Source organism: Canariomyces notabilis, assembly GCF_033297395.1.
Source record: "Canariomyces notabilis strain CBS 508.74 unplaced genomic scaffold N656scaffold_2, whole genome shotgun sequence".
NCBI classification, from domain to species: Eukaryota; Fungi; Ascomycota; class Sordariomycetes; order Sordariales; family Chaetomiaceae; genus Canariomyces; species Canariomyces notabilis.
The window spans coordinates 1,919,514-1,945,854 of NW_027041824.1; the positions used below are offsets into that span (position 1 = coordinate 1,919,514).

Here is a 26,341-nt window from a genome sequence, read left to right on the forward strand (position 1 = left end):
ACGCGTTGGTCAGGTGATCGTTTCTGAGAGGCTGTTGCAGGTGGTCGTTCCTTCCGTTCTTCGATTCGGCCGCCCAAAGTTTTGATGTACCTGAGCTTTCAAGACCTGTGACTCACCAACCGACCGGTATTCTTTTGGTTTGTTTCTAACTTCTCCATTCCCCTTCGCCCTCAATCAGAATCATCGACAAAGCCAGCCCTTTGTCGCGCTGGCCGATTACGCATCATCCTTGTGTGTTGACGGCACAAGGCTTGTGTTGACTAACCAGGACAACAGTATCTACGCGATTACGCGTAAACTGCGATCAACATGCCCTCCCCGCCGGTGAAGAGGGACCCAGAGGGTAAGCAGGACTGCATGCCATCTTGCCCATCGCTTGCGACGCTTGGTTAACATTGCCACAGCTCCCAACGGTCTGCCCACCAAGCCGCCCGTCCACAGTTCGACTGCGGCAGATTCAGGTTCGTGAACCTCTGCTGTCGCTGGAAGACCCTTATCTAACCATGCCTTGTTGACCATGACGCAGGCCGCACGCAAACCTCTCCGGGCACGCAAGTCCGGCGCCCCTCCTCGCCTTTCAACGGCCGGTCCGGCAGACGGTTGTGTTAGGAACACTCCCGCGTCGAGACCGGCCCTATCCCCAAACCAGATACTCCGCAAGATCGATTCAGAGCCATGCTTGGCTTCGGACAGGAGAGAACGAACTCAGCGCAATCCGGCGGAAGCACCGGCTTGCCCGCCGCTTCGAATAATTACCACCGGCCCGGTGCCGCAAATTCTGGCCCGGTGGCGATGCTATCTTCCCATCCTTATTCCCTGTCACGCCTGGGCGGACCGACAGTTCCCGTCTCAAGCAACATCTCTGCCCGCCCAGGCCTAGCCTACAACAGCCCGATGCAGATGCTGTCCCTATGGTGCCAGAGCCACGGCTTCAATCCGCAGTGGATGGAAATTAAGAACAGCGATGGTACATTTACCTACCATGTTCTGGTCGGCGAGAGATTTTTCTTGCACAACGAGAAGTTTCCCGATCCTCGAAGTGCAAAGATCGCGACGGCTCACAAGGCAATGATGGAGATTTTGGGAAAAAACCTCCACATCAGTCCCCAAAAACGCCGCGACGTTTCTGGTTCCGTGGAAGAGATATCTGCTCGCCTGAAGCAACAGGAGGACGAGACTACTAGTGGCCTTCTCAATACCCATGAGGGCGGAGCCACGGTCGGCCAGGGTCTCAAGTCAGGACATGATCAAGATGATCGGGAGAACCGCGATAGGAAGCTTGGTATGGGACGCCTTGTCCAAGCCTTCGAACGTGGTATGGGGCATGTTCAGAAGCGCGAAATCCAGCGCGAACTCCAGCGCGAAACCGACCTTGCCGGCATGTTGGCCCAGGTGGAGAGGGGTGACGCCATGCGCACCTTGTTACCCGACCACTTGAGGGGCAATCCCCTGGCTACCCGGGCCTTTCTTGAAGGTGTGGCCCTTGGGGCGAGTCTCGTGGAACCGACTTCTTCCGGTAAGCGGCCACGCTCTCCGTCGCCGCCCCGGTATACCACGGACCGGGGTGGTATGTCCAAGCGGCGCCGCATCAGTCCGGACTACTACCGCCCCGATCATTCGTACAACCACCAGAACATCTCACCCAGACCCGAGGACGGGTCTCTGGCTCCTGCAAACCGGCGTTGGCGCGAGTTGTACCCCGAGTTGTACCGGCCATTCGGCGCATGATACAGCTGTCATGACTAACCAGGGCCGACGCCTGCCCTCAGAATCCGGGCTGGCATTTCTCACACGGTTCGCCAGACTACTTATCTTTATCAGGGGTTGAACTTGTAGGATAATGTTGAGGATCGGTCGCTTTTCGGCGGCCATGTCAGGGATAGAGCCATTTGCTCTGGGAAGAACGGTTTGGCATGGCAGCTTGGCTGCATATTGATCGACGGATATTGGCTTTTTGTAGAGTATTCCATCCTGTCCATAGTAGTCACCGACAAGGCAATGAGACTCTGCTTGGCCACGCCCAGACGGAAAGAGAGAATTTTAGAACGCCGGCCCTTGATAACCCCGAAAACTCTTAGGTAGTCAATCACAGCTTGCTCGGCATCCTCGTCGCTCCGTCCAGCCTAATGACCACACCGTTCAGCATGACATTCTCAATGGCCTGCTTCACCAGCGACGAGAACTCCTCCGGCCGGCCCGGGCGGGCGGGGAACTCCATGGCCTTCAGCAGGCTCTGGCGCACCTTGTCCGACAGAACGGCAGTCATGGCCGAGTCAAACAAGCTCGGGGCGATGGTGACGACGCGGATGCCGAACCGCGACAGGTCCCGCGCCATGGGCAGCGTCATGGCCGCCACGGCCCCTTTGCTCGCGGCGTACGCCACCTGGCCCATCTGGCCTTCAAACGCCGCCGCGCTGGCCACCATGACAACCACCCCGCGCTCCCCGTCTGGCCCTTCCGGCTCTGTCGCGGCTAGGTGGGGGAGTACCTGCCGCACCAAGTCTAGCGTGCCCCGCAGGTTGATGGACAGCACGAAGTCGACAGCGTCGAGTGAGACTGGGTTGAGGTTCTTGTCGATTATCTGGTTCGGAAGCCGGGGTCAGTGTGTTGGCTTTTGGTTTGAAGGGGAATAGTCATACCAGACCAGGTCGGCCAACGCCGGCGGCTGGGATGATGCCGCCTAGCGGTTTGCCCGTCTGCTTCACCCAGTCGACCGTGGCTTTCACGACGGCAGCAATGTTGTCCGTGTCGGCGACATCGCAGACGAAAAACCTGACCAAGGCCGGGCCGAGTTCCTTGACTAGGGCGTTGCCTAGCTCTTCGTTCATGTCCAGGACGGCCGCGTTGCCGCCGCTTGCGACAATGTCCCGCACACAGGCACGGCCGAGGCCAGATGCGCTGGGGAAGTTAGTAAATCGTGTGTAAGTGGGTGTAACTACCTCTGGATATGGTTGGGAGTGGTTGGATGTCTTGACTGCTGGGAAGGCCTGGCTGGCATGTGATTACAGGAGAGAAGTGCTTACCCGCCCGAGACGACGAATGTCCGTCCTGCAATCTTCATTGTAAATGAGAAAAATCAGGACTACAGCGGTGGGATGAGAGACAGAGGTTTATGAAATCCTCAACTCATGTAACATCCTTGCAGGGCATCATGAATCGGTTAATCTGCTGTGTCGGTGCCTGAGTCCAGCGGAAAGTGCCTCGGTTCGTCCGCGCCGATTGCCCAGACGCCAAGGATCAGCAGATCGAACGGCAATTGCCGAGCTCGCGGTCTGTGCTTTGCCCCAGCGGCGCATTGTTGGTTGGTCGGAGCTGTGACATTTCCCGAACCCCCATGTCATCGAGTCTCGTGTCACTGCAAGCAAAGCCACGGTCGGCATCGCATCATCCCAGATAAGCAGCAATTTGAGCCGTCAATTCTAACAATCGTGACCCCCGGAGCAGCAAATCTTCCGCTTAACTGCTACGCGACCCGTTACAAACAATTCCAGTTGTCAATAACTTACGAAGAATTGCGTTACGAACGCTTACCTGACCTGTCCGCGCCAGAGCACGTTGCTATTATCCGCACAGACACCCGATTAGACGCAACCGACTGCGCGCGGCAGAAAGACACAGCAGCTCTCCCCACTCGGCACTGTCTCCGGGCTGGGCGGACGCATGAGCAGCTCCATCGAGCTGCCGGGCATGACGCGCCCGCGGGGGTCCTCGGCCGCCAGCGAGGACAGCATGGGCACGGTGCGCGAGCAGGAGCTGGGGAGCATGTACGACTATCTGGCGAAGATCATATTGCTAGGGCCGAGCGGGACAGGCAAGTACGTCGGCGGCAGGTTCCTCATGTCAAACCGTGACCGCCCGACTGACGAGCTGCCCACAGATCCTGTCTCCTACACCGCTTCGTCAAGAATGAATGGCGTGTCTTATCGTCGCAGACCATCGGCGTCGAGTTCGCGAGCAAGATCATCAAAGTAGGCACCGGCGCGCGGCGGAAAAGGATAAAGCTGCAGGTACACTATTCTACATAACCTTTACCACTTACTCACCGTTGCCCTCGGCCCTTGCACTAACCAAACCCCGTGCGCAGCTTTGGGACACAGCCGGGACGGAGCGCTTCCGGTCGGTATCCCGCTCCTACTACCGCGGCGCGGCGGGCGCCATCTTGGTCTACGACATCACGTCGCGCGTGTCGTTTAACAGCCTGCAACCGTTCCTCAACGACGCGCGGGCGCTGGCCTCGCCCAACCTCTCGCTCATACTAGTCGGCAACAAAGTGGACCTCGCCGGCGACAACGACCCCAACCTCTCCCTCCTCCCGCCGCCAACCCCGAGCAGCACCATCAGCTCGGCCTCAGCCTCTACCTCATACACCGCCACCCCGGCCGCCTCCTCCCTGCCTCCCTCATCCTACTCGTCCACCTCCACCATCCACCCGGGCATCGGCTCCCAACTCAAGGCGACCGTCGCCCCGGACGGGAGAGAAGTCTCGGCTGTAGAAGCCAGCCGGTGGGCCAGCGGTGTGAACATAGCCGTCACTATGGAGGTGAGCGCGTTCAGCGGGGAGGGCGTGGACGAGGTGTTTGGGCGGCTGGCGAGGATCATCCTGACCAAGATCGAGCTGGGCGAGATTGACCCTGACGATCCCATGAGCGGCATCCAGTACGGTGATGCGGGCGCGGTGTGGAATGCTGGCGCCAGCGACGGCGGGAGTATCAAGAGTACTATCACCGCAGATGACGTGGGGATTGGCGGCGGGCGGAGGAGGCGGCGGACTAATACCAAGAGGACGGGCCAGGGAGGGCTGAGGGAGTGGGAAGAGGTGTTTACGCTTACGAATAGACGGAGGAATAAGGGGTGTTGTTGATATGGTGCTGCGAATTGGGGTGTTGGAATGAGTGGTGGATGATACCATAATTGTTTTTGGTTGGCTGCGTCGCTGGAGTGTACCTTAATAAGGGGCGGTACTGCCTCCCTGCTTGCTTGGTGCATCCGGTGTGTTACGGTTTAGGGAGATTACCTGCTGTTCCCTGTACAGCACAGCTTGCCGCGCGGAGTTAGGAGAGCGAGGGCTAGAGACTTGCATCTAACGAGCCTTTTTTTCTGATCAAGTCCTACAGGTTTATTCATTCACGTTATCGGAGGCGATCTGTGACATGATACCGCAGCCGGGGCCATTATCGGAGTGGAGCGCTTACGCAGTACCCACTCCGGCCCGATCGGACATATCATTGCGGCTCCCGTTGCTGCGTGCAGATGTCAGGGAACCCGTTGCATGAGGCTGGAGCATGCACATGCGCCATCACATCCGGGCTGTTAGCCGCAAGCCGCGACAGCATCTCGACCCGCGCGTGGGAGGGTTCTCGATTTAACCGGAAGTGGATACGGAGTGCCTCCCTCCGCGCTCTAGCGATGACGCTAACACGCCAGGATCAGCTACTCCCGCTTTCAACATGAGCTGACCGTTGATATCCGGATTCCGGAGTGAGCGTGTACTGAGAGAAGAAGCTTCGGGTTTGTTTTTTGAGTGAAGAGCTTGGCCTGAAAGGCGCTGTAGCTGATTGATGTTTGGCGATGTAGGGGCTTGGAAAAGCTTGTGGTGGAAAGTACTGCACCATCGGGCGGGAATACCATATCCAATGTACTGTACAAATATCTAACGCGTCGCCTCGTGGAAGGTGCGCACTGGGGACCCGGAGCCGACTGCCAGAGGGCGATTACTTCCTGGACTGTAAAGGTGACCTGGGAAACCATTACAGACCGCTGCAGACGCTGTGGAGCGCCCAGGGCAGTGCTTGCATTTGCAACATTTCTCGGCGAGTCTCCCCCCGTGGTCACCAACATGGACGGCGCCTCAAACAACTACCCGCATCTGGCGATGAGAGCGTCGATATAAAGCTAGGTGAAACCCCGTTTGCAGTCTTTCTGCTTCATACCGCCCTTCCCCCTCAGACTACAGAGGGACCAAGCTCTGAGCTGCCAATCTGTCTTTCACCAATACTTCGATACTCTACCCCGCCATGGCATCCCGTCTGGTCATACCCATCGACAAGAGCTGGGAATTCAGGCAGGCAGACAAGACAGACGCCGAATTTCTGCCGGTCAGCCAGTTCCCGACCAACGTCCACCTCGACCTGCTGCACCATGGCCTGATCCCAGACCCCTTCATCGGCAAGAACGAGCTCCTCGTCCAGTGGATCGGCGAAGTCCCATGGACCTACAGGACCAGCTTCAAGGCCCAGGACGTGCCCGCGGGTGCCAAGGCAGTCCTTGCGTTTGACGGTCTTGATACCTTTGCAACCGTTCTTCTCAATGCCACCAAGATCCTCGAGGTCGACAACATGTTCCTTCCGGAGCGGGTCGACGTCACCTCGCTCCTGAAGGAAGAAAATGAGCTGGTGATTACCTTTGATAGCGCCTATCTACGCGGGTGGAAGCTCGTAGAAAAGTACCCGGACCACAAATGGGGGTGTTGGAACGGCGACAGCGCCCGACTGGCTGTGCGGAAAGCGCAGTACCACTTTGTGAGTCCCGGGACACTGCTTTGACTCGAGGCATTGCTGACCAGCCAGGGCTGGGACTGGGGTCCAACCCTCCTGACCTGTGGCCCTTGGCGACCCATCAACCTTGAAATCTACGAGTCACGGATCGCAGATTTGAGCGCCGAGAGCGTCGTGGAGAAGTCGCTGAAATCGGCAGACGTGAAGCTGGTGGCAGAGACCGAAGGCAAGGCCGACAAGGTACGGTTCGAGATCGCGCTAGACGGCAAGCAGATCGCATCTCAAACCACAGACTGTACCTCAGGCGCTGCCGCAGTGGCGTTCCTTATCCAAGATCCGGAGTTGTGGTATCCCATCCGCTACGGCAAGCAGCCTCTCTATGATATCAAGGCTACTCTGCTCAGTGGTGAGCACGAGGTGGACGCCATATCTAAGAGGATCGGCTTGCGGAGGGCCCAGCTGATCCAGCGCCCCCTGAAAGAGCAGCCGGGCACAAGCTTCTTCTTCGAAGTCAATAACATCCCAATCTATTGCGGCGGCAGCGACTGGATCCCAGCCGACAACTTCATCCCTCGCATCAGCCGGCAAAAGTACTTTGATTGGGTCAAGCTGGTTGCCGAGGGTAACCAGTTCATGCTGCGAGTGTGGGGTGGCGGCATCTACGAGGAACAGGCCTTTTACGATGCCTGCGACGAGCTTGGCATCCTCGTATGGCAGGATTTCATGTTTGGCTGCGGCAACTACCCGGCCTGGCCCGAGCTGCTCAAGTCCATTGACCGCGAGGCCCGTGAAAACATCAAGCTGCTCCGCCACCACCCGTCCATCATCATCTGGGCCGGCAACAACGAGGATTACCAATACCAGGAATCGGCCGGCCTGACATACGACTACGAGAACAAGGACGCAGAAAGCTGGCTTAAGACAGATTTCCCCGCCCGCTACATCTACGAGAAAGTACTTCCCGATGCTTGTGCCGACCTGATACCCGGCACTTTCTACCACCCAGGCTCGCCCTGGGGCGCCGGCCGCAACACGCACGATGCAACGGTGGGCGACATCCACCAGTGGAACGTGTGGCACGGGACGCAGGAGAAGTGGCAAAACTTTGACAAGCTCGTGGGGCGCTTCGTGTCGGAATTCGGGATGCAGGCATTCCCTTCGGTTAAGACGATCGATGCGTATCTGCCGCTGGGCAAAGACGACCCGGACCGGTACCCGCAGTCGTCGACAGTTGACTTCCACAACAAGGCCGAGGGCCACGAGCGCCGAATCGCGCTGTATCTCGTCGAAAACCTCCGCTATGCTCCCGACCCGCTCGAGCACTTTGTCTACAGCACGCAGCTGATGCAAGGCGAGTGTCTTGCCTCGGCGTACCGCCTGTGGAAGAGGCAGTGGAAAGGGCCCGGGCGAGAGTACTGCGGCGGCGCGCTCGTCTGGCAAACCAACGACTGCTGGCCCGTGACGAGCTGGAGTATTGCCGATTACTACCTGCGGCCCAAGCTGGCCTACTTTACCGTCAAGCGCGAGATGGCCCCGGTGAGTATCGGCATCACCCGCCGCACACACCGCCACCCGCGCGACAAGTACACGCGCGTCCACATCGACGAGCAGACGCAGATAGAGGTGTGGGGGAGCAACCTGACGCTGGAGGACCTGACAGTCGACTGCGTGCTCAAAGCGTGGGACGTGGAGACGGGCGAGGAGACCTTCTCGAAGACAGTTTCGGCCAAGCAGCTGCTCCCAGAGAACCGGTCGACCGAAATCGTCGCGCTGGACGTGCCCGTGCGGAAACAGAATGTCGGCGAGGAAGGACGCACTGTTGTCGCCGCGTACCTGGTCCAGACCGACGGCAAGCAGATTGCGCGCTACGTCAACTGGCCCGAGCCGCTCAAGTATCTACACCTGCAGAAACCCAAGGAGCTTAGGGCGCAGCTTAATGCGGACGCCACCGCTGTTGAAATCAGCGCCGAGGTGCCAGTCAAGGGTGTAGCGCTCGAGTGCGAAGATGACGGGGTCACGTTTGACGACAACCTGGTGGATATCGTGCCGGGGGAGGTGGTGACGATCGGTGTCAAGGGGGCCAGTGCTGGAACAAAGATCGAGACGAGATACCTGGGTATGCTGTGATCTAATCATGTTTCTTTCTGAGCTTCCGGTCTTCAGCTAGAGTTTTCAGATACCTGGGATACATTCAAGACGCCAATGCATTCATGATAACCGAGGGCAAAGCTAGACACCGCCTATGCACCCGCAACGCCAGTTACAACCCGAGACCCCATGCAATACACAAAAGATACAGCCGTAATTCCCCTAGCAGCAACCACCACTAGCACCGCTAGCAGCAGCCTCCTTCAACTTGGCCTCATCCACACTCGTGTCAAGCCCGCTCTCGACCTTCTCGTTCGGCCCGGCGATGAGGATCTTGATGACTTGGCCCTCCTTGACCTTCTTGAAGGCCTCTTCGGCATCCTTGAAGGCGACGACGCCGTTAATAAGCTTCTTCACGTCCACCTTGCCCGAAGCCACCAGCTCAATGGCCAGCTTGTAGTCGCCGCTCCCGTAGCGGAACGAGCCCCTCGCCGTCACCTCCTTGAGGCAGAGCGCCATGATGGGGAAGTTGATGTCGGCCTTGCCCATGCCGCCCTGGACGTAGGTGCCGCCCATGCGGACGACGTGCAGCGACGTCTGGATGGACGGCTCGGCGCCCGAGGCGTCAATGACGACGTCGGCGCCCGCGCCGAGGTCGGCCTCGCGGATCAGGTTGCGGGCGTTCTCCTCGGCCGAGACGCGCTGTGAGAGGTACGTGTGCGTCGCGGCGAAAGACCGCGCAAAGTCGAGCTTGCTCTGCACAATGTCGACCGAGACCACCTTGGTGGCGCCAAACGACGCGGCCACGGCGGCGCACAGCAGGCCCACGGGGCCCGCGCCCATGACGACGACGCTCTGGCCCGGCTGCACGCGCGCCTGCTTGACAATGTGCACGGCCACGGCGAGCGGCTCGATCAGCGCGCCCTCCTGCAGCGACACGTTGTCGGGCAGCTTGTAGCAAAAGTCGAAGGGCGCCACCCAGAAGCCCGTGAGCGTGCCGTCGTAAGGCGGGGTGGCGGCGAAGACCATCTCGTGGCACAGGTTGTACTTGCCCGAGAGGCAGTCGCCGCACCGCCGGCAGGGGTAGCCCGGCTCGAGGGCGATGCGGTCGCCCTTCTTGAGCGTCTTGACGGCGGACCCGACCTCAACCACGGTGCCGGCCGACTCGTGGCCCAGCACCATCGGGTCCTTAACCACAAAGTGCCCGATGGCGCCGTGCAGCCAGTAGTGCACGTCGGAGCCACAGATGCCCGTGTAGTTGACTGCTACGAGGACATCGTGCGGGGACTTGAGCTGCGGGAGCGGTCGCTCCTCGAAGCTGACGTCGTTGGGCTTGTTGAGGATGAAGGAAAGGTTCTGAAGGGGTGGGTGGGTTGGTTAGCTCATAGGACGGCGGTGGTTATAGAGTAAGGGTTGGCTTACAGAAGCGCCGGCCATTGTGATTTGTGTTGAGATGAGTAGTGAGTGTGAACGACAGACGATGACCTCACAATGGCATAGAAGTGAACGAGGACCAACGCTGGTTGTGTTTTCGCAGTGGCAGAGCTCGTCGAGGAGAAACCAGGTGCGTCCTACGCAGGAACTTCCAAAAGATATGGGATTAAATAGACTCTCTGGTCCGTCACAAGATTAAGCACCGTTTCTCGGAGATGTTCATGGAAGCTAGGGGGAACTGTGGGAAAACGAGCAGCACCCCTCCTCCTCCCTTGGCCCAGCCGCATCTGTGGAGGAGGAGGAGAAAGCTCGGACGGCATGCGGGTATCCGTAGCTTCGCTGTCCGGGGTGACAAGCTGGTTCAGGCAGTTCAATGTCAGTACCCCCCCACCAACAACAACCTACCGTCCTCCACAGCGGCGAGGACTCGGTCGTGTCTTGGCCTCGCCGATTACGCCATGTTGTGTGGTGGTGACTATTGATCGGTACATAACCGCCAACGGCGTTGGGCACTGATGAACCTGTTGTGCAGCTTTCCCTACAGAACCCCACGAAGCTTCCCTGGGCGACCATTTTATCCAGCCATTTTACCCGCGCCAATCAGGAGCCGAGCGCATCGTCCCTGGTATCCGCTCGACTCGAGATGGCGAGAGAGTCTCTTGTCAGGTGAGAATCAGAAACTTCCTTTACCCATCGTCTAGAAAAGGGGCAATGTCGGTGAGAGAGGATCTAGAATTCGAGATGCAGTTTTCCCGGTAGCATCCGCAGGGTTGGACTCGGTGCTCCGAGCGAGTGGATGACTAGGATGTCAGAAAGCGCCATGAGGGCATTATGGGCTGATCGAGAGGGCATTGCCTGGTACACAATGCCTCAGACACGGCAGAAGATGCACCCAGCAATTGATGCTGCAGCTCTGCGTTTTCGCGACCAGCGTGTGATCGGACGGCAGACGACTACTAATATGTTTGTTGCCAGAACATGCTCGTGGGGATGTCGCATTGCAGACGTCAAGAACGGGACACGGGAATGATTGCTGCCGGCGCCGGCAGTTGCAACAATTTAGGGCCAGGAAAGGGTACTAGTATGAAAGGGAACTTCACCCAGTTCAAGAGAGATCCCAAAAGTACTATGGAAACTGCTTCAGATTTTGATCTGGAAAGAGCCATAAGATGCTTGGAAACAAGAGCAATGAAGAAAGTTTGAGATTTTTTACATGGAAGTTTTGGAGCATTCGACTTTGCCATTTCGATTGGTGTTGCGAGCAAATTCAAAGGGTTAGGGTTAGGAGGTTGCTGCTCGAGCGGGGCAGCTCTGACGTCGAACATCAGCGAATGTGGGCTGGGTCCGATGGTCGGCGGCAACTACACCGACGCAAACCGGAATCCCTATTCTTACTCAACTCTGCATCTGCAAGCGATAACGCGTGTACTGTGTATGATTCAGCACAGCAACTAGTTGCCAGAGATGAGTGTCTGCCTGGCATAGCAGCAGCAAGGCTCCAATGCGACATGCGCTGCTGTGGTGGACTGCAATTGTCCCGAGGTCGTTCTCACTGACCACCCTGAAATTCCGACCAAGAGCGTTTTCTAGGAACATGGCGGCGGCCGCCCGCACTTATAATGTAGGCAGGGCAAAGTGCCGTTATCCATCGCCAGGAACTAGGTAGCTAACGCATATAACCCCTTCAGGACGCGATTGATGCCCTCAACTCACTCCAAACTCCCTATGCCGTGATCGAGGCGCGCCGCAAAGCCGGCATCCGACCAGATGCTGTATCCATCAGCGAGATGCGTGGCTACCTTGCCCGCATCGGCTACTCCTCCCAGGATTTAGACCGCCTGAACATCGTGCATGTCGCCGGCACCAAGGGCAAGGGCAGCACCTGCGCCTTTGTCGACTCGATCCTGTCCCGCTACCAGCAGCGCGGCGGGCCCCCGCGCAAAGTCGGTCTCTTCACCTCGCCCCATCTAATCGCTGTGCGCGAGCGTATCCGCATCAATTCGGCGCCCATCTCCGAGGAGCTCTTCGCCAAGTACTTCTTTCAAGTCTGGGACCGTCTCGAGCAAAACGCCACTGTTGCCTCCGACAAGGTTGCCCCGGGAACCAAGCCCATCTACGCCCGCTACCTGACCCTGATGAGCTACCATGTCTTCCTGTCCGAGGGCGTCGATGCTGCCGTGTACGAGACGGGCATTGGCGGCGAATACGACGCCACCAACATCGTCGACCGCCCCGTGGCAACCGGCATCAGCACCCTTGGCATCGACCACGTCTTTGTGCTGGGCGACACGGTCGACAAGATCGCCTGGCACAAGGCCGGCATCATGAAGCCAGGCAGTCCGGCCTTTACGATCGAGCAGGTTCCGTTGGCTACACCTGTGCTGAAGCAACGTGCCGTTGAGAAGGGTGTGAACCTGAAAGTGCTCGATATTGACCCCCGGCTGGCCGGCGTCAAGATCCGTCCGGACGCGACTTTCCAGAAGAAGAATGCCACTCTGGCCGTTGCCTTAGCGGAGACTGCGCTGAAGAAGCTGGATCCGTCCTTCTCGCCCAACCCTGAAGCCCTGCCGCAAGAATTTGTCGATGGCCTGGAGCAGGTGGTCTGGCGCGGCAGGTGCGAGGTGATCGAGGAAGACAAAGTCGTATGGCACGTCGATGGCGCCCACACGGTCGACAGCCTCAAGATGGCGGCGCGCTGGTTTGCGGGCGAGTGTGCCGCGCGGACCAACGGCGGGCCCAAGGTGCTCATCTTCAACCAGCAGGGCCGCAGCGAGGCTGTCGACTTCCTCGACGGGTTGTGCAATGTCGTGAAAAATGCCGATCCGGATGGGAAGGGGTTTGAACACGTTATTTTCTGCACCAACGTGACCTATGCTGCTACAGGCTACAAACGAGGTATGCTGCTGCCTCCTCCACAATTTCTGACCTCGCGGCGGCTAATTGGCACAGATTTTGTAAACCATCAGCATAATCCCGCAGACATCGAAAAGATGACGATGCAGCGCGTCTTTGCCGACAAGTGGTCCGCCCTAGACCCCACTGCCAAGGTGACGATCTGTCATAGCATTGAGGAGGCCATCAACACGGCCCGAGACCTGGCGGGGCAGGATGGCGAGTCGAAGGTGAAGGCTCTGATCACGGGCAGCTTACACCTTGTTGGCGGCGCATTGGGCATTCTCGAAGGTGCGGATGCCTTGTAGGGGTGTGATTGAGTTTGGGTCTGGACTGGTCTTCATCACGACGCATGTCCATGTATGTATATACCTTGTGATTCAACTGTACAGGTCGGTAGCTTCACAGCATGGGCGGACAAGGCGTTGGATATTGCCATAGATTGGTAGGCGGTGTCAATTATCAGCGTGCTCTATAATTCTGAGCACCGAACCCAGGAGGTAGAAGCTCCCCGTGACTAGGACCTTGCACGTCTTGCCCTCCTTTCTTGCCTGGAGAGCAATCTCCCTGATGCGCTCGATGGCGGGCTGCACAGCATCCAGCACCGCCACTTCGCTCGTGTTGACCTCAACCTCACGGAATGCGTCTCTCGCCTGGTTCTGCACAGACAGATCCCGGACCTCGCCGTCGGCCGGTTTGTCCTCCTCGTTTCTTGTGAAGATTGCCTGTGTAAAGATGGGCGCTGTATTTGCTTCGCTCTGTGCCCCCCCAACCAGTGCCTTCAGCAACGGCGCAGGATGCCTCTCCTGCTGGTTGAACAGCAACACCCGAACCTTGTCCTCGCCCTTGGTTTGGCTCGCGAACCACCCGCCGACGCCGGCAAGGCTGTCGTCTGTATGCGCTCCATCCAGGTACCACTCGATGCCATCCGCATCCTGCACAACCTCGCACCGCCCTCGTAAGGAAGCCTCCCTCAGGCCCTTGACAAACCGCTCCGGTATGTCGTCCAATGACCAGTCCTCCGTCCCAAACTTCCCCTCCAACGCAACGCCCGTTTTGAGGAGGTGTTCCCTGGCGGCATACACGGCCAGCGCCATGTTATACTTCTGGAACGGCCCCTGGAGCTTTGCCCCTAGCACACCTTTCCACCGTTCCACCTCCTCATCAGTCACCTCGACCAGCGTAGCCTCCTTCTCCCTCGCCCTGGCGCGTAGCACTTCCATGACACCCCTCTGTGCCTCCCCCGGCAGCGTCCGCGTGAATGCCTTGACGCCCCTTTTAAAAATCCCCGCCTTATGCCAGGCAATCTCCTCGACCGTGCCGCCCAGCATACCCACATGGTCCAGCCCGAGCTGAGTCACCACGGCAGCGGTTACCATCTCAGCAGGTATCACATTGGTGGCGTCGTACTCGCCGCCAATGCCGCACTCAATGACCGCGTCGCCCACACCGCGCGTCACAAACAGGTGCACAGCGAGAATGGTCAGGAAGCGGAAATAGAACGGCTTGGTTCCCGGCCCGTCCAGGGCAAGGTCAAGGTCAAGGTCATCCATCCCATCATCATCACTCCCAATCCCTTCCTGTATCCTTTTAGCCCTAGCAGCGACCAGCTCCTCCCTCGCAGCCCTCGTCAGCCTTCCCCAGACCTGCGCCACGCCGCGCGCAAACACGTCGCGCGAGACGGGCTGCCCGTCCAGCACGATGCGCTCGCGCGGGCTGAGCACGTGCGGCGAGGTATACAGCCCTGTTTTGTGCGGAACATACTGCTGCAGGATGGACGCCGTCAGCGCGGCCACGGAGCCCTTGCCCTTTGTCCCCGCCACATGCACGCAGCGGAAGGCCGGGCCGCGGGGTGAGGTCAGGGAGGTCGGCGGGTAGCCTGCGCGGGCGAGCCAGAAGAGCATCTCCGGGATTGCGGCCGCGTTCATGTCAGCTCTTGTTGTTGAAGCTGCATCTCCACCGGGTTTGGGTGGTGTTGGTGCTGGCGGGGTGAAGAGGGAGGTGACGGAGTGGTTGGACTGCAGTTGCGCGAGCCGGGCAAGGGCTTCCTGGTAGGTGAACGGGGGCGCGTCGTCGTCTTCCTGGCATGTGGCCATCTTGCTGCGGGTACTTACGTGGTAGCCGCGATGAGTGGAGAGGAGTTGACGGTGCGGGAGAGAGAAAAGTGGGAGAGAAATGTTCGATGTCGCTCTCTGGAGACGGAGTATGGTTTGGAGGATGCAAGGGCTTGGTGTCCGCATTTCAATTTCAGGAGGTTTGATGTGAGAAGAAAGTCATTGTTGTGTCACGGAAGGCTTGATCTCTCAATCGGGCTTACTCCGAGGAGGCCGACAGCCTTATCTAATTATTATCACTGCAAAACCGAGTCAAGACATCGACCATGGCTCGGGTTAAAATGTCATCATCAAGCCTGCCGATTGAATTCCTTGCTGTGGTTTAGAAGCCTTTTGAGTTGACCGTCGCTATGAAAGTGAGAGATAAGATTCTGGAAATGGACGCAGAGCTCCAGTCTTATATCAGTAACAGATTTGCTGAGCTCCATGTGGCGCTATGGAACACCTCAACAGCACTCCCGGAGTCGCGTTTGACCTAAGCAGCCATCGATACACCACAAATCTGCCAGATCACGTCTATGTATTCACTAAAGTATTTAATACATTCGGCATACCCATCCCGCACGCCCTCTAGCGAGACAAACAGGGTCTACAGAACCGGCACATGTACATACAGCAACAAAGGGAAAACTGGCGGCCCAGGCACCCCTACTCAAGCGTCAAGCTTCAAGCTCTGTAGCCTCGCCTCCGTCTGGATTACCTATTTAGGGACTCACGTTAGCGCAAGAAGACTCGTTGGATCAAATCACCGAGAACAAGTACAAGTAACATACCTCCAAAGCCTGCCGCACCTCCAACACCTTGCGCACCTCAGCCAGCCAGTCGCGGCTGAGCGTCTTGGACCAGCCCGTCAGGGCGTTCATCTCGCGGGCGGCATTGTCCAGATCGCCCTCCTCAAGCAGGGTCTGTGTGCGGGTCAGGATGCTCTCGACGTCGTCGCCCGCGGCGAGCCCTTGCTTCTTGAACATGACCTTGCTGAGGAGGTAGCTGGAGGCGTGGCTCGCGACGCCCGCGTCGTCGGGCAGCAGCGAGGCCTTGCGCACCTCGGCTGCGACGCGGCGGAACCGGTCGACCAGCTCGGCCGGGGTCGAGACGCCGCGCTGGTAGGCCGAAGGGTGGATCGAGGCGATGGCGGCGTCGACGACCGGGTCGTTGGCCGCAATCTCCTTGAGGGCCGCGAGCTCCTTGACAAACGGCCGCGGGTGCCGCGCGTCTTCGAGGCTGGCGCGCACCGCTTCGACCGCCACGTGCAGCTGCTGCGTGCGGAGCGTCGCCGAGACGACGTCGTTCCAGCCCGCCGTGAGCCTTTCAAGGTCTGCCACGGCCGCCGACAGCTCCGTCAGCCGGCCGAGCCTGCCCTCGCGCTCCTCCTCCACGTGCTGCTTGATGTCGCGCGCGAACTGGCGCTGCAGCTCGACCGCCTGCTGCAGGAGCTGGTTGTTGAGCTTCTCCTCGGCGAGCTGCCTCTCGCGCTCCTGTACCAGCTTGAGCTTGCTGTCGTAGCTCTTCCGCAGCCGTTCCATCTCGGCCTCGAACTCGAGGCGCCACTGCTGCTCCTGCGACGTCATGGCCGCCTCGAGCCGCGCCACGAGCTCGTGGGCCGACTTGTCAAACTCGTCGACCTGCTTCTTGACCTGGTCGGCAGCCTCCCGCTCCACGGCCGTCTTCAGGTCGCGGATCTTTTGGCCCACCTTGCTGACCTCGTTCTTTGCCTTGCCGATCGTGGCTCCATACTTCTCGTTGGCGCCGTCGTGATTTACTACGGCGATGATGTCGTTAAGCATGCGCACCAGGTCTTGTACGACGGGATCGGCAGCGTCAGGCACGGCCAGCGGGTCGATGGGCGACGCCGGCGGCCACCGTGAAGGCTCGTCAACCTCGGGTGCTTTGAAAGGTGTCTTGGCCGGCGTGGACGCGGGTGTGGGTGCGGGTGTGGGTGCGGGTGTGGGTGAAGGCTCGGTTTCAGACGGCTTTTCAGCCACAGGTGCAGGTGCGGAAGCTAATGCGGGTGTAGGTGGGGAGCTCCTAAGGTTGGTTTCCTCGGCTTGTACCTTGGGCAGGTTTGCCGTCTGCTCCTTCGCCTCGACGACGGTAGCGGGCTCGGCTTTTGGTTTCGGGGCCTCCTTGGCGGCGTTCACCTTTTGGATTGCGCTCGATTGCCGGCTAGCGGGCTCGCTGCCGTCAGCGACCCGCCACGAGGCACCGCTCTGAGCCGGGATCTTGACCTTGTCGCCTGAATCCGTCCGCCTGCCGGTCATGCGGCTGGCCACGTTGGGAAACCGCTTCTTGAAGTCCATCTCTTCCAAGTATAGCACAGCCTGCTCGCCATATGGTACATACTCGGTGAAGAAGTCATGGAAGTTGTCGTTGATGCGCGAGTACCAGACACCGCCGCCAAAACCTAGAGCGCCCAGGAAGGTGAGGGTTAGGATGTAGTTGCGCAGTCGCCGGAAGAAGCTCTTTTTCTTTGGTGGGGCGGGCGGGGGAGGCGGAGGCGGAATCTTGGTCGTCGTCTCAGGAACCACGGCTGGACCCGGGGCAGGTGGTGTCAAGGGGGCATTTTCGGGAGGGATGGTCGACGAAGCGACTTTCGCAACCTCAGGCGGAGGGGGCGGCGGTGTTGATGGGGCGGTTAGCGTGTGCTCGGCGGGGAGCACTGCGGGCTTTGCTTCATCTGTAGGCTTCTTGCCGTCGGCATAGTATCTCTAGACACATACACATGGCAGGTTAGCCAGGAATCGGGGCTCGGCAGCTCTTAGCATGACCTCATACCTGACCCGACACGACAGCCCGTCTCGCGGCAGAAAGTTGCCATTGACGGCCGGCAGCAGCTGCGGCGGGCCTGCTGCCCAGCGCCCTCACGGAGTGTAGCGATGTACGCAACATGAGGGGATGGGATGGCCAGCAAGGCGCAATTGAACCTTGGGTTGTGGTGGTTTGGGGAAGAATCACTGAGCAAAAAAGAGCTCGGCAAAGAACCGGGAAGAGCTGGCAAGTGCCAGGTCCCACGAACTGGGTCTTGGCACCCGCACTGCACCCTCTCACACGACAGCAGCAGTCAACCCTGATGTTGGCAATCTGATCAAGTAGCAACAGTCTCTAATCAATTAACTCTAGAATATCGCGATCCCACTGTTATATATTTTACAGAAATTCGATCTCCTACCTCAGGTGCCAGCGCTGTGCGCTGTTGTACTGTTGCAGGTATGTACCATATGTACTGTATGTACTAGTGCACAGGCCACCTCCTGCTCAGTCTCAGCCAATCTGACCAACAGCCCAAAAACGGCAACAACGGTGGTCTCAAACCTCATCACTTCCATCTCTCAAAAACCGACACCTGAAACCGAATTCACAGTCGACGACTGTGTGGTCTCGGTGCGTATCTAGTCGGATACAATGACATGATTATGGAGACCCATGTCCCGAATCCATGGCGACACGAGCGATCTTCGCAACGATGACAGGAATCTCGTGCATCAGCCATTGTCCATGGATTCCTTGATGCCTGGCCGGAAACTGCTCCTTCGAGCCTCGATGTCCTGCTGCTTCTCAAAGGCAAACGTGATATAGGCGCGAAGGCACTCGCTCACGGAAGGCCATGGTCAGCCAAGGTTGGCTACAAAACTTCGCTTCAACCTTTGCATTAGTAGGATTTAGTTCTGGTAACGTCAAGGTATTCTACCATTGCCTAGCTTGGCTTCATCAGAGACAAGGTGCTCGTATCACTATTTCCCTCGCCGCTGACCGGACATAGCTATCAAAGCGCGCCTGGTAATGATGATTTCAGGAATGTCAGTGCCTCAGAGGGTAACCCCTTTCCCCTGCCGAGGCCCTCTCGGGTATTTGATCCGAACCCCCAAACCACAAATCAATTCATTCCCGGCATCACGGTATAAATCCCTGCGATCCCATAGCCGAGAGATGCGAGAAAAGCCCGCCGGGTTCACCAGCCTGCATCACCGACGGCCCAGCAGCGCCAGGCAGATTCAACACCAACGGGCCACTAGGAGTCCCACTCCACGGCGATTCATGCTGGTAGCCACCCCCAACGAACCCGCTACTTCCTCCTCCTGCTGGTGCTGCTCCCATCAACCCCTCTCCACCGCTACCCGCACTCGCAGAGCTCAGTGCCGGACAGAACAGCATCGGGCGCCTTTTTCGACCAGACCCAGATTCAGTACCAGCATCCTCAACGACAAGTTTCGCACTCATCATCCACCCCTCTGAGCTCTCCCGTATTAACCGGTCCATCCACTCACCCCTCCCAACCCGCTGCAAGTCCTCCGCCAGCTGCAGGGCATTAGCCCTGACGACGGCGCCGCCGCTTGCCGAGTATGCGACGAGGGTATCAGCCAAATACGCCAGGTTTGTCTCACTTTCTTGACTGCCCCCGGCGGAACTTGTGCAGAAATCCGTCAGAAACACAGACGCGGCCATGTAGGCGGCGAACGGCAGCAGCGGGTTGCGGAGGGCTTTGGGCAAAGAACCCGCGGCGCTCGCGGCGCGGAACACGGCTACGATAGCCTGCGCTGTTGGGAGGAGGCGACGATTCCAGTCCGCGGGTGAAGTTGTGGTGATGGGGGACGCCGGGGAGCAGCGGCCGAGGTGCAGAACAGCCATGCCGATGCAGATGTGCACGAGGATGGCGTCGAGGCTGCGCGGGTTGGCCGACGGGTTGAGATGGGCCGGGAGAAAATGGGTCAGGGTGGTCAAGTTGCGGTCAATGTCGCGGCGCCGGCGCCAGTAGGAGCTGTCTTCTACTTCCACTATGTTTCCGGGGAAGCTTGCCGCTGGGTCCGGGTCCGGGGGATTTGCGGTGTGGTCCAGGGCGTGCAGCAGCTCGTTGGCGGCGAGCAGGCGGATGGAAAAGGGGGACAGCTCGTCCGCTTGGCCCTGTTCCAGGCGGCGCAGGCCGTCTGATAGGCGTGTTGGATGGGGGTTGTCGACTCCGGCGGCGAAGTGTTGGTCGGCGGAGGGAAGGTTGGTACGGATGTGTCGCTCGTCGATGAGGGACGGCCAGCCCGTGGTGGAGGTGAGAAAACGGTCGGCCATGAAGACGACCCACCATGTTCGACGCCGCTCCTCGGCCTCGATGGCGTCTCTCGGCGGGGGAAGGCTCAGAACCAGTGCATTTTGGTCGTCAAGCTGGTGCAGCTTGAGCATCTGGGCAATGCGCACAGCACGGCAGAGACTGGTGGACGCCTTGGTGAAGGCGGCGTAGACATGGCATTCGTAGGCCGAGATGAGGCTCCAGGACTGGACGTGGGCCACCGTGGCGAAGACTTCGCCTTGTCCCTTCAGCTCGTCGGCATCGGCATACACGCGGGCCCGCTGGTAGAAGGGCTCCGCCAGGTGGCGGTAGGCGGGCGATGTTGCTGCCGCGGACGCCAGCACGATATACTGGAGACACATGGGGGGCCGCATGTGCGGAGGGAGGCGCAGGGACGCCGTGTAGCGCGCCTGGTGAAGCATGGGAGCCCCCGCGTGGATGGTCTGGAAGAAGAGGGACGTGAGAGCATCGATAAGCTCAAACGAGAGCGACTGCTCAAACAGGCCGAGACCGACGAGTTCTTGTTGACCGGTTGCCGCCGGCTCTCCTCCAACAAATTGAAGCTCCGCGTGCGGCAAGGATGGAGGGGGCAAGAATGACAGGTTAGGGTCCTGTTCCGGTTCTTGTGCCGCTCCGAGATTCAGATTGGCAGCCCTAAGGAGTCCCTCGAGCTCCTGTATCCGCTCCTCGAGATCCTGCACGGTCTTGCGTGGACCGAGGCCCCGCTGCCGGGTTTCCGGGTATGTGCACGTCTCATTCCGTTCCACACAGCGATCGCACCTGGGCCGCTTGCGATCGCATCTAAGCTTACGGTTACGGCACTGGACACACGAGAGCAGGCCCCGACCCCTCGCTGTGCTTTCGCGCCCGTCACGTTTTTCTCCTTGACTGGAAGACTGCTGCTGCGGGGGGCGCTGTTGGGTCTCCATCTCCTAGACAGAGCTTTTGACTCAGCATTCGGCATTGGCATCCAGAACCTCTCAATTGGACTACAAGTACCAGTCTGGATGAAAATGGGATGCAATCGAATGTGAAAGCACGGGACGGCGTTACGGACGATAAAGCCATGGGGTCACCATGGGGCATGAGGTAGCCGGGAAGTGGGAGCGTTCCAGCTGACGCTGCCCTAAACCCGGAGCAGCCAATAGTGGGCCGCTCGGTGTCCGAAGCGGGGTGCAGGAGCCGGTAGCCCCGGTCAGTACCGCCGTCACCTCCGGCCTCGACACCGCGCAACCCTGGAGCGGACTAGAATTATGTCCTGGACGCCCAGAATAGGCACCCACAAGCGAAAAAATCAAACTAGAACACTGTCGATGCACCTGGACCGGCTTTGTCATGTCTTGCTCATGGCCCATATCTGCTCTATGGACCGGTGGTCGGTTTGAAATCCGACTCATTTGCAAGCCATCATGCACGCCAACATGAAGGTTGAACATTTGTCAGACATCCTTCCGAGTTCTCCTCCGAGTGACAGTGAATGGACGAGGAGGAAATGGATATAAAAGACTCTGCCTTCTCCATCCCCCTTACTCCCCTCGCTCTAGGTGTCATTCGTGTTACCTTTGCTCACTTACACCAGATCATCGAAAACCCTGTTTCCAATATCACTATACTCCCTGCTACATCCAGACACTCAACCCTCTCAGAAACCATCATGTCCAACATCCTCACAGTCTTCGGCGCCACCGGCGTCCAAGGTGGCTCGGTGATCCGTGCCGTCCTCGCAGATCCGGTCTTGTCCAAGACCTTCAAAATCCGAGCCGTCACCCGGGACGCATCCAAGCCCTCAGCACAGGCCCTTGCCCAGCAGCATGAGGGGATCGAGGTCGTATCAGCCGACATGGACTCGCCTGCCTCCCTAGCCGCGGCGCTCAAGGACAGCCACACGGTCTTCCTCGTCACGCTGCCGGACATGGTGACTGGCGCGCCTGCCGGCACCGAGACACGGCACGGCAAGAACGTCGCCGACGCCGCCAAGGCCGCCGGCGTGCAGCACCTGGTCTTCTCATCGCTCATCAACGTCACCGAGGCCTCCGGAGGAAAACTCCCCCACGTCGCCCACTTCGACAGCAAGGCCCATGTTGAGAAGTACATCCGTGAGCAAGGCATCCCGGCCACCTTCATCCAACCGGGCTACTACATGACCAACTTCACCAACCTGGGCCTGCTCCGCAAGGGCGAGGACGGGTCTTACACGCTTGCCGGACCGACCAGTCCCACCAAAGCACAGCTGCCGCTTTTCTTTGCCGATGAGGATATGGGTGCGTAGTAATACCTACTTGACTTACACCTCTACATCCCTCCCGTCCGAGTCATGTCTCTTTCCAATCCCCTTGCCATGTACTAAGTATGATGCAGGAAAATACTTTGTAGCCATCGCACGCAATCCCTCCGTCACCCTCAACAAGGCTATCCCCGCCGCGGCCGACTACTACACCCCGGCCCGAATCATGGACGAGTTTACACAGGTGACAGGTCGCAAGGGCCAGTATGTGCAGCTCGACCACGCCGTCTACAAGAGCTTCCTGCCGCCGCCTATCGCCCAGGAGATTCTTGAGAATGAAATGCTGTGCGAGGAACCAGGCTTCTTTGCCGGCGGTTCGCTGGTTGACGGCCGGGAGCTGCTGGCTGGGGTTGGGCTGAAGGTGACTAGCTGGAAGGAGTTTTTGGAGGGGAGGAAGGGGCTTTTTGAATAATAGATGTGTATAAGTCTGGGAAATGGAGGGATAGAGGATCCTCTCGCAGAAACTGTTGGAACTTCGGGGTATAACATAAATACGGTAATAGAATCTAGCTCAACTCTAGCAATCAAGGATTTCATTTGATCCCAGGCTCCTCACCAGCACCTGTGACTTGGCCTAGGCTGATGGTAATTTGCCTCAGCTTGGAAGTTAGCACTTGAATCAGAACTGACAATGTAATGGTTCAATACCTGCTTACTGGAGTCACTGTTAGCTCCGACTTTCATAGTATGGTCCTGTCCTTGAACTGTTTCACAGTCCTGTTGAACAAAGTACCCCAGCCAGTGCAACGTCTATATTTGTAGCTCTCTTTCTATTTATTTGAATCCGAGCATCGGACTTATATACATAGTTACCTTCATCGCACTTACACGGCCTCACGTATTGATTTGTACAGAACTCTATATCACCTGTCTCTCCTAGGCTGTATCAGGGGCTTCGCCTCGAGCTCCAAGGTTTGGTCCAGCGGCGGTCATTGAGCTGTTGCCTTCTCTCTCCTTTGCGACATCTCTCACATTAACCGGGTGTCGACTGATGAGAAACAGTGCCGCTAAAAGTGCCACGCCGCTAAACACGGTGAGCAATTGAAACTGTCTCCTGTACCCCTCAGCAAAGGCAAGTTTTACCCTGGCAAGCCGTTCCGGCCCTAGTTTGTTGATGGCCCCGAGGGCCTCGGCAATTTCCTGGAACTCGGCAGGTGTAAGAACCCCGGCAAGACTATCCCGAACATGGTTGCTGAGAATGGCAGAGCAAATCGCAAGGGCAACCGTCCCGCCAAGGACGCGGATCTGGGTGAGTGCCCCCATGACAACGCCTGGTTTTCCCCGTTAGCACCATGACGCAAGTCAATCCATCAAAACAGGATGCCTCTCAATGCGTCTCACCTGCGTGTTCTTTGCTGACCAGGAGCTGGCTGAGCGTGAGCACGGTGGAGAGCGTCAACCCGAAACCCACTCCCATCAGCGCCTCAAAGCCGTATTGTTTTGCCGGGATGGCGTCTCCGGTCAGGGGTATCGTGATGGCAAGCCCAACAGCGACGACCTGTATCACCGATCCGATGAGAATCAGGTAGCTTGGCGGCACGTTGAAGGTCGAGGTCAAGATGCCCGAGGCGGCCGTGGCCACAGGCGATGTTAGCAACAACGGCAGCACCGACAAACTGGCCTGCACTGGGGAGAGTCCGTAAACGGCTTGAGAGTGCTGCGGGATGATGAAAAGGATGGCTACGAACGGGAAGCCGATCATAAAGGTTGCGCTGAGAGCGGGCGACTGTTAGTTGATGAAGAGGTGAGAAAGAAAGCAGTGTTCTGTCACGTACAACGTCATGCTCGCTAACTGTCTGTTTCTCAGGAGGCCCATGGGGAAGATGGGTTCACTGACTGATTGGGCCCGTTCAAGGTAAATCTCCCAGACAGTGAAGGTAATCCATGACAGACCAGACATCACCAGGGTGGATATGACGGCCCCGCTACTCCATGGATACCGGGTGCCGCCCGACTCGAGCGCAAAGACAAGGAGCACCGAGGCGGCCAGGAGGGAGACGGCTCCTAGAATATCAACTCGTCGCATGGTTCTACGCGAAAACTTGGCTTGGAGTCTCGCACCCCACATGGAGCTGCTGTCGACCTTGCTGGCTGGTAGGAATATAGCAATGATAACGAGGGCCAGAAACCCAGGAGGTCCACTGGAAAGGAGATCAGCACTGGAAGCGGCAACAGGGGGTAGATACACACTTTAGCAGGAAGACCCATCTCCAGGTGGTGTTGCTCGCTATTGCACCTCCAAGCAGCGGGCCAGTAAAGCTGGCAATGGCAAAGACAGATGAGATTATGCCGATGTATTTGCCGTACTCGGTTACCGGGACAAGTTGGGGCGCGAGGACGAGAACCATCGAGTAAATCCCCGACCCGCCGATGCCTTGAAAGGCACGCAGAATGATACTATAATTTGTTAGCTGCATGTAGGAGCTCGTTGAGACAGTCGGTTCAAGTCCCTTTTCGTACAGTTGATTCATAGTGCTGGCCGAACCGCAGCCGATCGAGAAGACGGTAAAGAAGGTGAGAGCGAGAAGAAACATGGTCTTGGACCCGAAAATGCTGGCCAACTTGGCATAAATGACAAGGAAGCCTGGATTGTGCGGTAGACGCAAGTTAGAGCACGCTTCACGCACATCAGACTGCTCCCCCTTGAGATCATACCGGTGTAAGTGAGGAAATATGCCGCAACTACCCAGTTGCGGTCCTCAAAGCCGCTCAAGGAGTCGGCGATGGACACGAGAGACGTGCTGACTATGGTCGTCTCGAGGGTCGACAAGAAGAGAGCGATCCATATTCCCGCCGTGAGCATGTATAGGCGCCACCCCTTCATGTATTCGGCTTGGTCGTTAGCACCAACAGCCTCATCGCGGGCATGCGGTGGTGGGATATCCTTCTCTGACGTATTCGGGGCATCCGAGACGTCGGCTGCAGGTTGAACTGTCTTTTCCAAATTCGTGCCACCTATCATGATGCGTTCGAGCTCTTGAACTTAAGAAGAACGGCTATGCCTCGGTAGCAAATGGTAGCAAGAGGCAATCGGGCTTTGGTGTCTTATCACGGGCTACAGGGAACTTCAAGTTAATAAACAACTTGACGAGAGGGCCAAGATCCTGGCGAGCGACCCAGAGTAGTCCATAATGCCGTTTAAGAATCGCAACTGACTGGGAATGGACAGGTTTATGAAACCAAAGCCCAAAAAGAACCCCCGAGTCGCTCACAAGCTCCCCTTGATAGTATGGGGTGTAAGTTGAAAGTGTTGAGCATTGTTATTGGCCTGATCATAAGCGAGTCCGACACTCGACAACGAGTGGTCGGCTCTTTCTGCTTGGAGGTGAGGACAGGGGGTCCGGATCCTACATTAAGTCACGGTAGGTACCTACCTTTACGAGTTAAGAACCGAACTCAAAATGACGACAGTCAGGTACTTACCCTACCTTAGGTATAGATCCCTGAAGTTATAGATCTTCTCCTTATAAAGCAACTGTAGTGTACTTCCTATACGCATTTCACTTCCATCAAAAGACCTCCCATTTACCTCAGTAGAGGATACTTACATACCTCGAGTAACTACCTACCTAGCACTACCTACTCTATATTGACAAAACTCTGCGACCTATCCGCTTGAATGCCGCTGCCATGAGGTGACATATGTAAATGTAGTAGTTAGGAACTTCATTGGCATTCATCAACAGCATAAAGCGAGCTAAGTACGGAGTAGGTACCGTAGATACCTTGGCTGAACACTACATGCACCTACTAGTACCTACCTTAACCATTAATGTTGGAGGAATATTTGTTGAGCCAGAATTCAAACCTGTCAAGGTCTGCTGTCGATGAAAACCGGGAAAAAGTTCAGGGTAGTTTGATTCTGAGTGCAACAGAGCTTGATCACAGCACCTCGGTACTTACCTATCCATTCGTTCCTCGTGGAATGGGAATAATGAAAAGGGGACTCGAAAAGGGGTAGGTACATGAATAAGGATAATTG

At 57.8% G+C, this 26,341-nt stretch overlaps 11 protein-coding genes across 11 annotated transcripts; 5 read left to right on the forward strand and 6 right to left on the reverse strand.

Moving 5' to 3' along the window:
• Positions 1 to 309: 309 nt before the first annotated feature.
• On the forward strand, positions 310 to 1,728 carry N656DRAFT_794935 (uncharacterized protein; the record flags this gene model as incomplete). The annotated part of the gene is made up of 4 exons (XM_064817361.1): positions 310 to 343; positions 405 to 461; positions 527 to 555; positions 610 to 1,728. The coding sequence occupies 4 exons, from the start codon at positions 310 to 312 to the stop codon at positions 1,726 to 1,728; spliced, it is 1,239 nt and encodes a 412-aa protein (XP_064674226.1).
• Positions 1,729 to 2,086: 358 nt separating this feature from the next.
• N656DRAFT_701074 (NAD(P)-binding protein) lies at positions 2,087 to 3,061 on the reverse strand (the record flags this gene model as incomplete). The annotated part of the gene is made up of 3 exons (XM_064810917.1): positions 2,087 to 2,581; positions 2,640 to 2,898; positions 3,024 to 3,061. 3 exons carry the CDS (start codon positions 3,059 to 3,061, stop codon positions 2,087 to 2,089), a joined length of 792 nt encoding a protein of 263 aa, XP_064674227.1.
• Positions 3,062 to 3,355: 294 nt separating this feature from the next.
• N656DRAFT_774970 (ras-domain-containing protein) lies at positions 3,356 to 5,061 on the forward strand. Its single transcript, XM_064814374.1, has 3 exons — positions 3,356 to 3,815; positions 3,878 to 4,007; positions 4,085 to 5,061. Exons 1-3 carry the CDS (start codon positions 3,661 to 3,663, stop codon positions 4,859 to 4,861), a joined length of 1,062 nt encoding a protein of 353 aa, XP_064674228.1. The 5' UTR covers positions 3,356 to 3,660; the 3' UTR covers positions 4,862 to 5,061.
• Positions 5,062 to 5,733: 672 nt separating this feature from the next.
• N656DRAFT_264380 (glycoside hydrolase family 2 protein) lies at positions 5,734 to 8,713 on the forward strand. Its single transcript, XM_064809049.1, has 2 exons — positions 5,734 to 6,518; positions 6,567 to 8,713. Exons 1-2 carry the CDS (start codon positions 6,015 to 6,017, stop codon positions 8,619 to 8,621), a joined length of 2,559 nt encoding a protein of 852 aa, XP_064674229.1. The 5' UTR covers positions 5,734 to 6,014; the 3' UTR covers positions 8,622 to 8,713.
• A 91-nt stretch (positions 8,714 to 8,804) lies between these two features.
• Positions 8,805 to 10,019, reverse strand: N656DRAFT_786966 (GroES-like protein; the record flags this gene model as incomplete). Its single annotated transcript, XM_064816563.1, has 2 exons — positions 8,805 to 9,938; positions 10,005 to 10,019. 2 exons carry the CDS (start codon positions 10,017 to 10,019, stop codon positions 8,805 to 8,807), a joined length of 1,149 nt encoding a protein of 382 aa, XP_064674230.1.
• A 1,591-nt stretch (positions 10,020 to 11,610) lies between these two features.
• Positions 11,611 to 13,216, forward strand: N656DRAFT_794940 (FolC bifunctional protein; the record flags this gene model as incomplete). The annotated part of the gene is made up of 2 exons (XM_064817362.1): positions 11,611 to 11,637; positions 11,705 to 13,216. 2 exons carry the CDS (start codon positions 11,611 to 11,613, stop codon positions 13,214 to 13,216), a joined length of 1,539 nt encoding a protein of 512 aa, XP_064674231.1.
• A 147-nt stretch (positions 13,217 to 13,363) lies between these two features.
• N656DRAFT_794941 (FolC bifunctional protein) lies at positions 13,364 to 15,004 on the reverse strand (the record flags this gene model as incomplete). Its single annotated transcript, XM_064817363.1, has 1 exon — positions 13,364 to 15,004. The coding sequence occupies one exon, from the start codon at positions 15,002 to 15,004 to the stop codon at positions 13,364 to 13,366; it is 1,641 nt and encodes a 546-aa protein (XP_064674232.1).
• A 325-nt stretch (positions 15,005 to 15,329) lies between these two features.
• On the reverse strand, positions 15,330 to 17,916 carry N656DRAFT_842088 (formation of crista junctions protein 1). The gene is made up of 4 exons (XM_064819021.1): positions 17,795 to 17,916; positions 15,796 to 17,727; positions 15,433 to 15,722; positions 15,330 to 15,377 (listed from the first exon to the last, which is right to left on the reverse strand). Exons 1-3 carry the CDS (start codon positions 17,906 to 17,908, stop codon positions 15,675 to 15,677), a joined length of 2,094 nt encoding a protein of 697 aa, XP_064674233.1. The 5' UTR covers positions 17,909 to 17,916; the 3' UTR covers positions 15,330 to 15,377; positions 15,433 to 15,674.
• A 994-nt stretch (positions 17,917 to 18,910) lies between these two features.
• On the reverse strand, positions 18,911 to 21,004 carry N656DRAFT_794943 (uncharacterized protein; the record flags this gene model as incomplete). Its single annotated transcript, XM_064817364.1, has 1 exon — positions 18,911 to 21,004. The coding sequence occupies one exon, from the start codon at positions 21,002 to 21,004 to the stop codon at positions 18,911 to 18,913; it is 2,094 nt and encodes a 697-aa protein (XP_064674234.1).
• Positions 21,005 to 21,729: 725 nt separating this feature from the next.
• Positions 21,730 to 22,771, forward strand: N656DRAFT_701363 (NAD(P)-binding protein; the record flags this gene model as incomplete). Its single annotated transcript, XM_064810938.1, has 2 exons — positions 21,730 to 22,336; positions 22,434 to 22,771. The coding sequence occupies 2 exons, from the start codon at positions 21,730 to 21,732 to the stop codon at positions 22,769 to 22,771; spliced, it is 945 nt and encodes a 314-aa protein (XP_064674235.1).
• A 327-nt stretch (positions 22,772 to 23,098) lies between these two features.
• On the reverse strand, positions 23,099 to 25,604 carry N656DRAFT_724248 (MFS general substrate transporter). The gene is made up of 6 exons (XM_064812534.1): positions 25,015 to 25,604; positions 24,820 to 24,943; positions 24,550 to 24,756; positions 24,135 to 24,500; positions 23,701 to 24,071; positions 23,099 to 23,630 (listed from the first exon to the last, which is right to left on the reverse strand). The coding sequence occupies exons 1-6, from the start codon at positions 25,319 to 25,321 to the stop codon at positions 23,236 to 23,238; spliced, it is 1,770 nt and encodes a 589-aa protein (XP_064674236.1). The 5' UTR covers positions 25,322 to 25,604; the 3' UTR covers positions 23,099 to 23,235.
• Positions 25,605 to 26,341: the final 737 nt, after the last annotated feature.

What these genes read in the sequence shown, in the direction of transcription:
- N656DRAFT_774970 (XM_064814374.1), top strand. Translation starts at nt 3,661, where the DNA reads ATGAGCAGCTCCATCGAGCTGCCGGGCATGACGCGCCCGCGGGGGTCC. An exon ending in GGGCCGAGCGGGACAGGCAA is followed by an intron (nt 3,816 to 3,877) that starts GTACGTCGGCGG and finishes AGCTGCCCACAG; the next exon opens with ATCCTGTCTCCTACACCGCT. An exon ending in GGAAAAGGATAAAGCTGCAG is followed by an intron (nt 4,008 to 4,084) that starts GTACACTATTCT and finishes CCCCGTGCGCAG; the next exon opens with CTTTGGGACACAGCCGGGAC.
- N656DRAFT_264380 (XM_064809049.1), top strand. Translation starts at nt 6,015, where the DNA reads ATGGCATCCCGTCTGGTCATACCCATCGACAAGAGCTGGGAATTCAGG. An exon ending in GGAAAGCGCAGTACCACTTT is followed by an intron (nt 6,519 to 6,566) that starts GTGAGTCCCGGG and finishes CTGACCAGCCAG; the next exon opens with GGCTGGGACTGGGGTCCAAC.
- N656DRAFT_842088 (XM_064819021.1), bottom strand. Translation starts at nt 17,908, where the DNA reads ATGTTGCGTACATCGCTACACTCCGTGAGGGCGCTGGGCAGCAGGCCC. An exon ending in GGGCTGTCGTGTCGGGTCAG is followed by an intron (nt 17,728 to 17,794) that starts GTATGAGGTCAT and finishes GTATGTGTCTAG; the next exon opens with AGATACTATGCCGACGGCAA. An exon ending in AGGTGCGGCAGGCTTTGGAG is followed by an intron (nt 15,723 to 15,795) that starts GTATGTTACTTG and finishes GTCCCTAAATAG; the next exon opens with GTAATCCAGACGGAGGCGAG.
- N656DRAFT_724248 (XM_064812534.1), bottom strand. Translation starts at nt 25,321, where the DNA reads ATGATAGGTGGCACGAATTTGGAAAAGACAGTTCAACCTGCAGCCGAC. An exon ending in GCCAGCACTATGAATCAACT is followed by an intron (nt 24,757 to 24,819) that starts GTACGAAAAGGG and finishes AACAAATTATAG; the next exon opens with TATCATTCTGCGTGCCTTTC. An exon ending in CAGTTAGCGAGCATGACGTT is followed by an intron (nt 24,072 to 24,134) that starts GTACGTGACAGA and finishes GCCCGCTCTCAG; the next exon opens with CGCAACCTTTATGATCGGCT.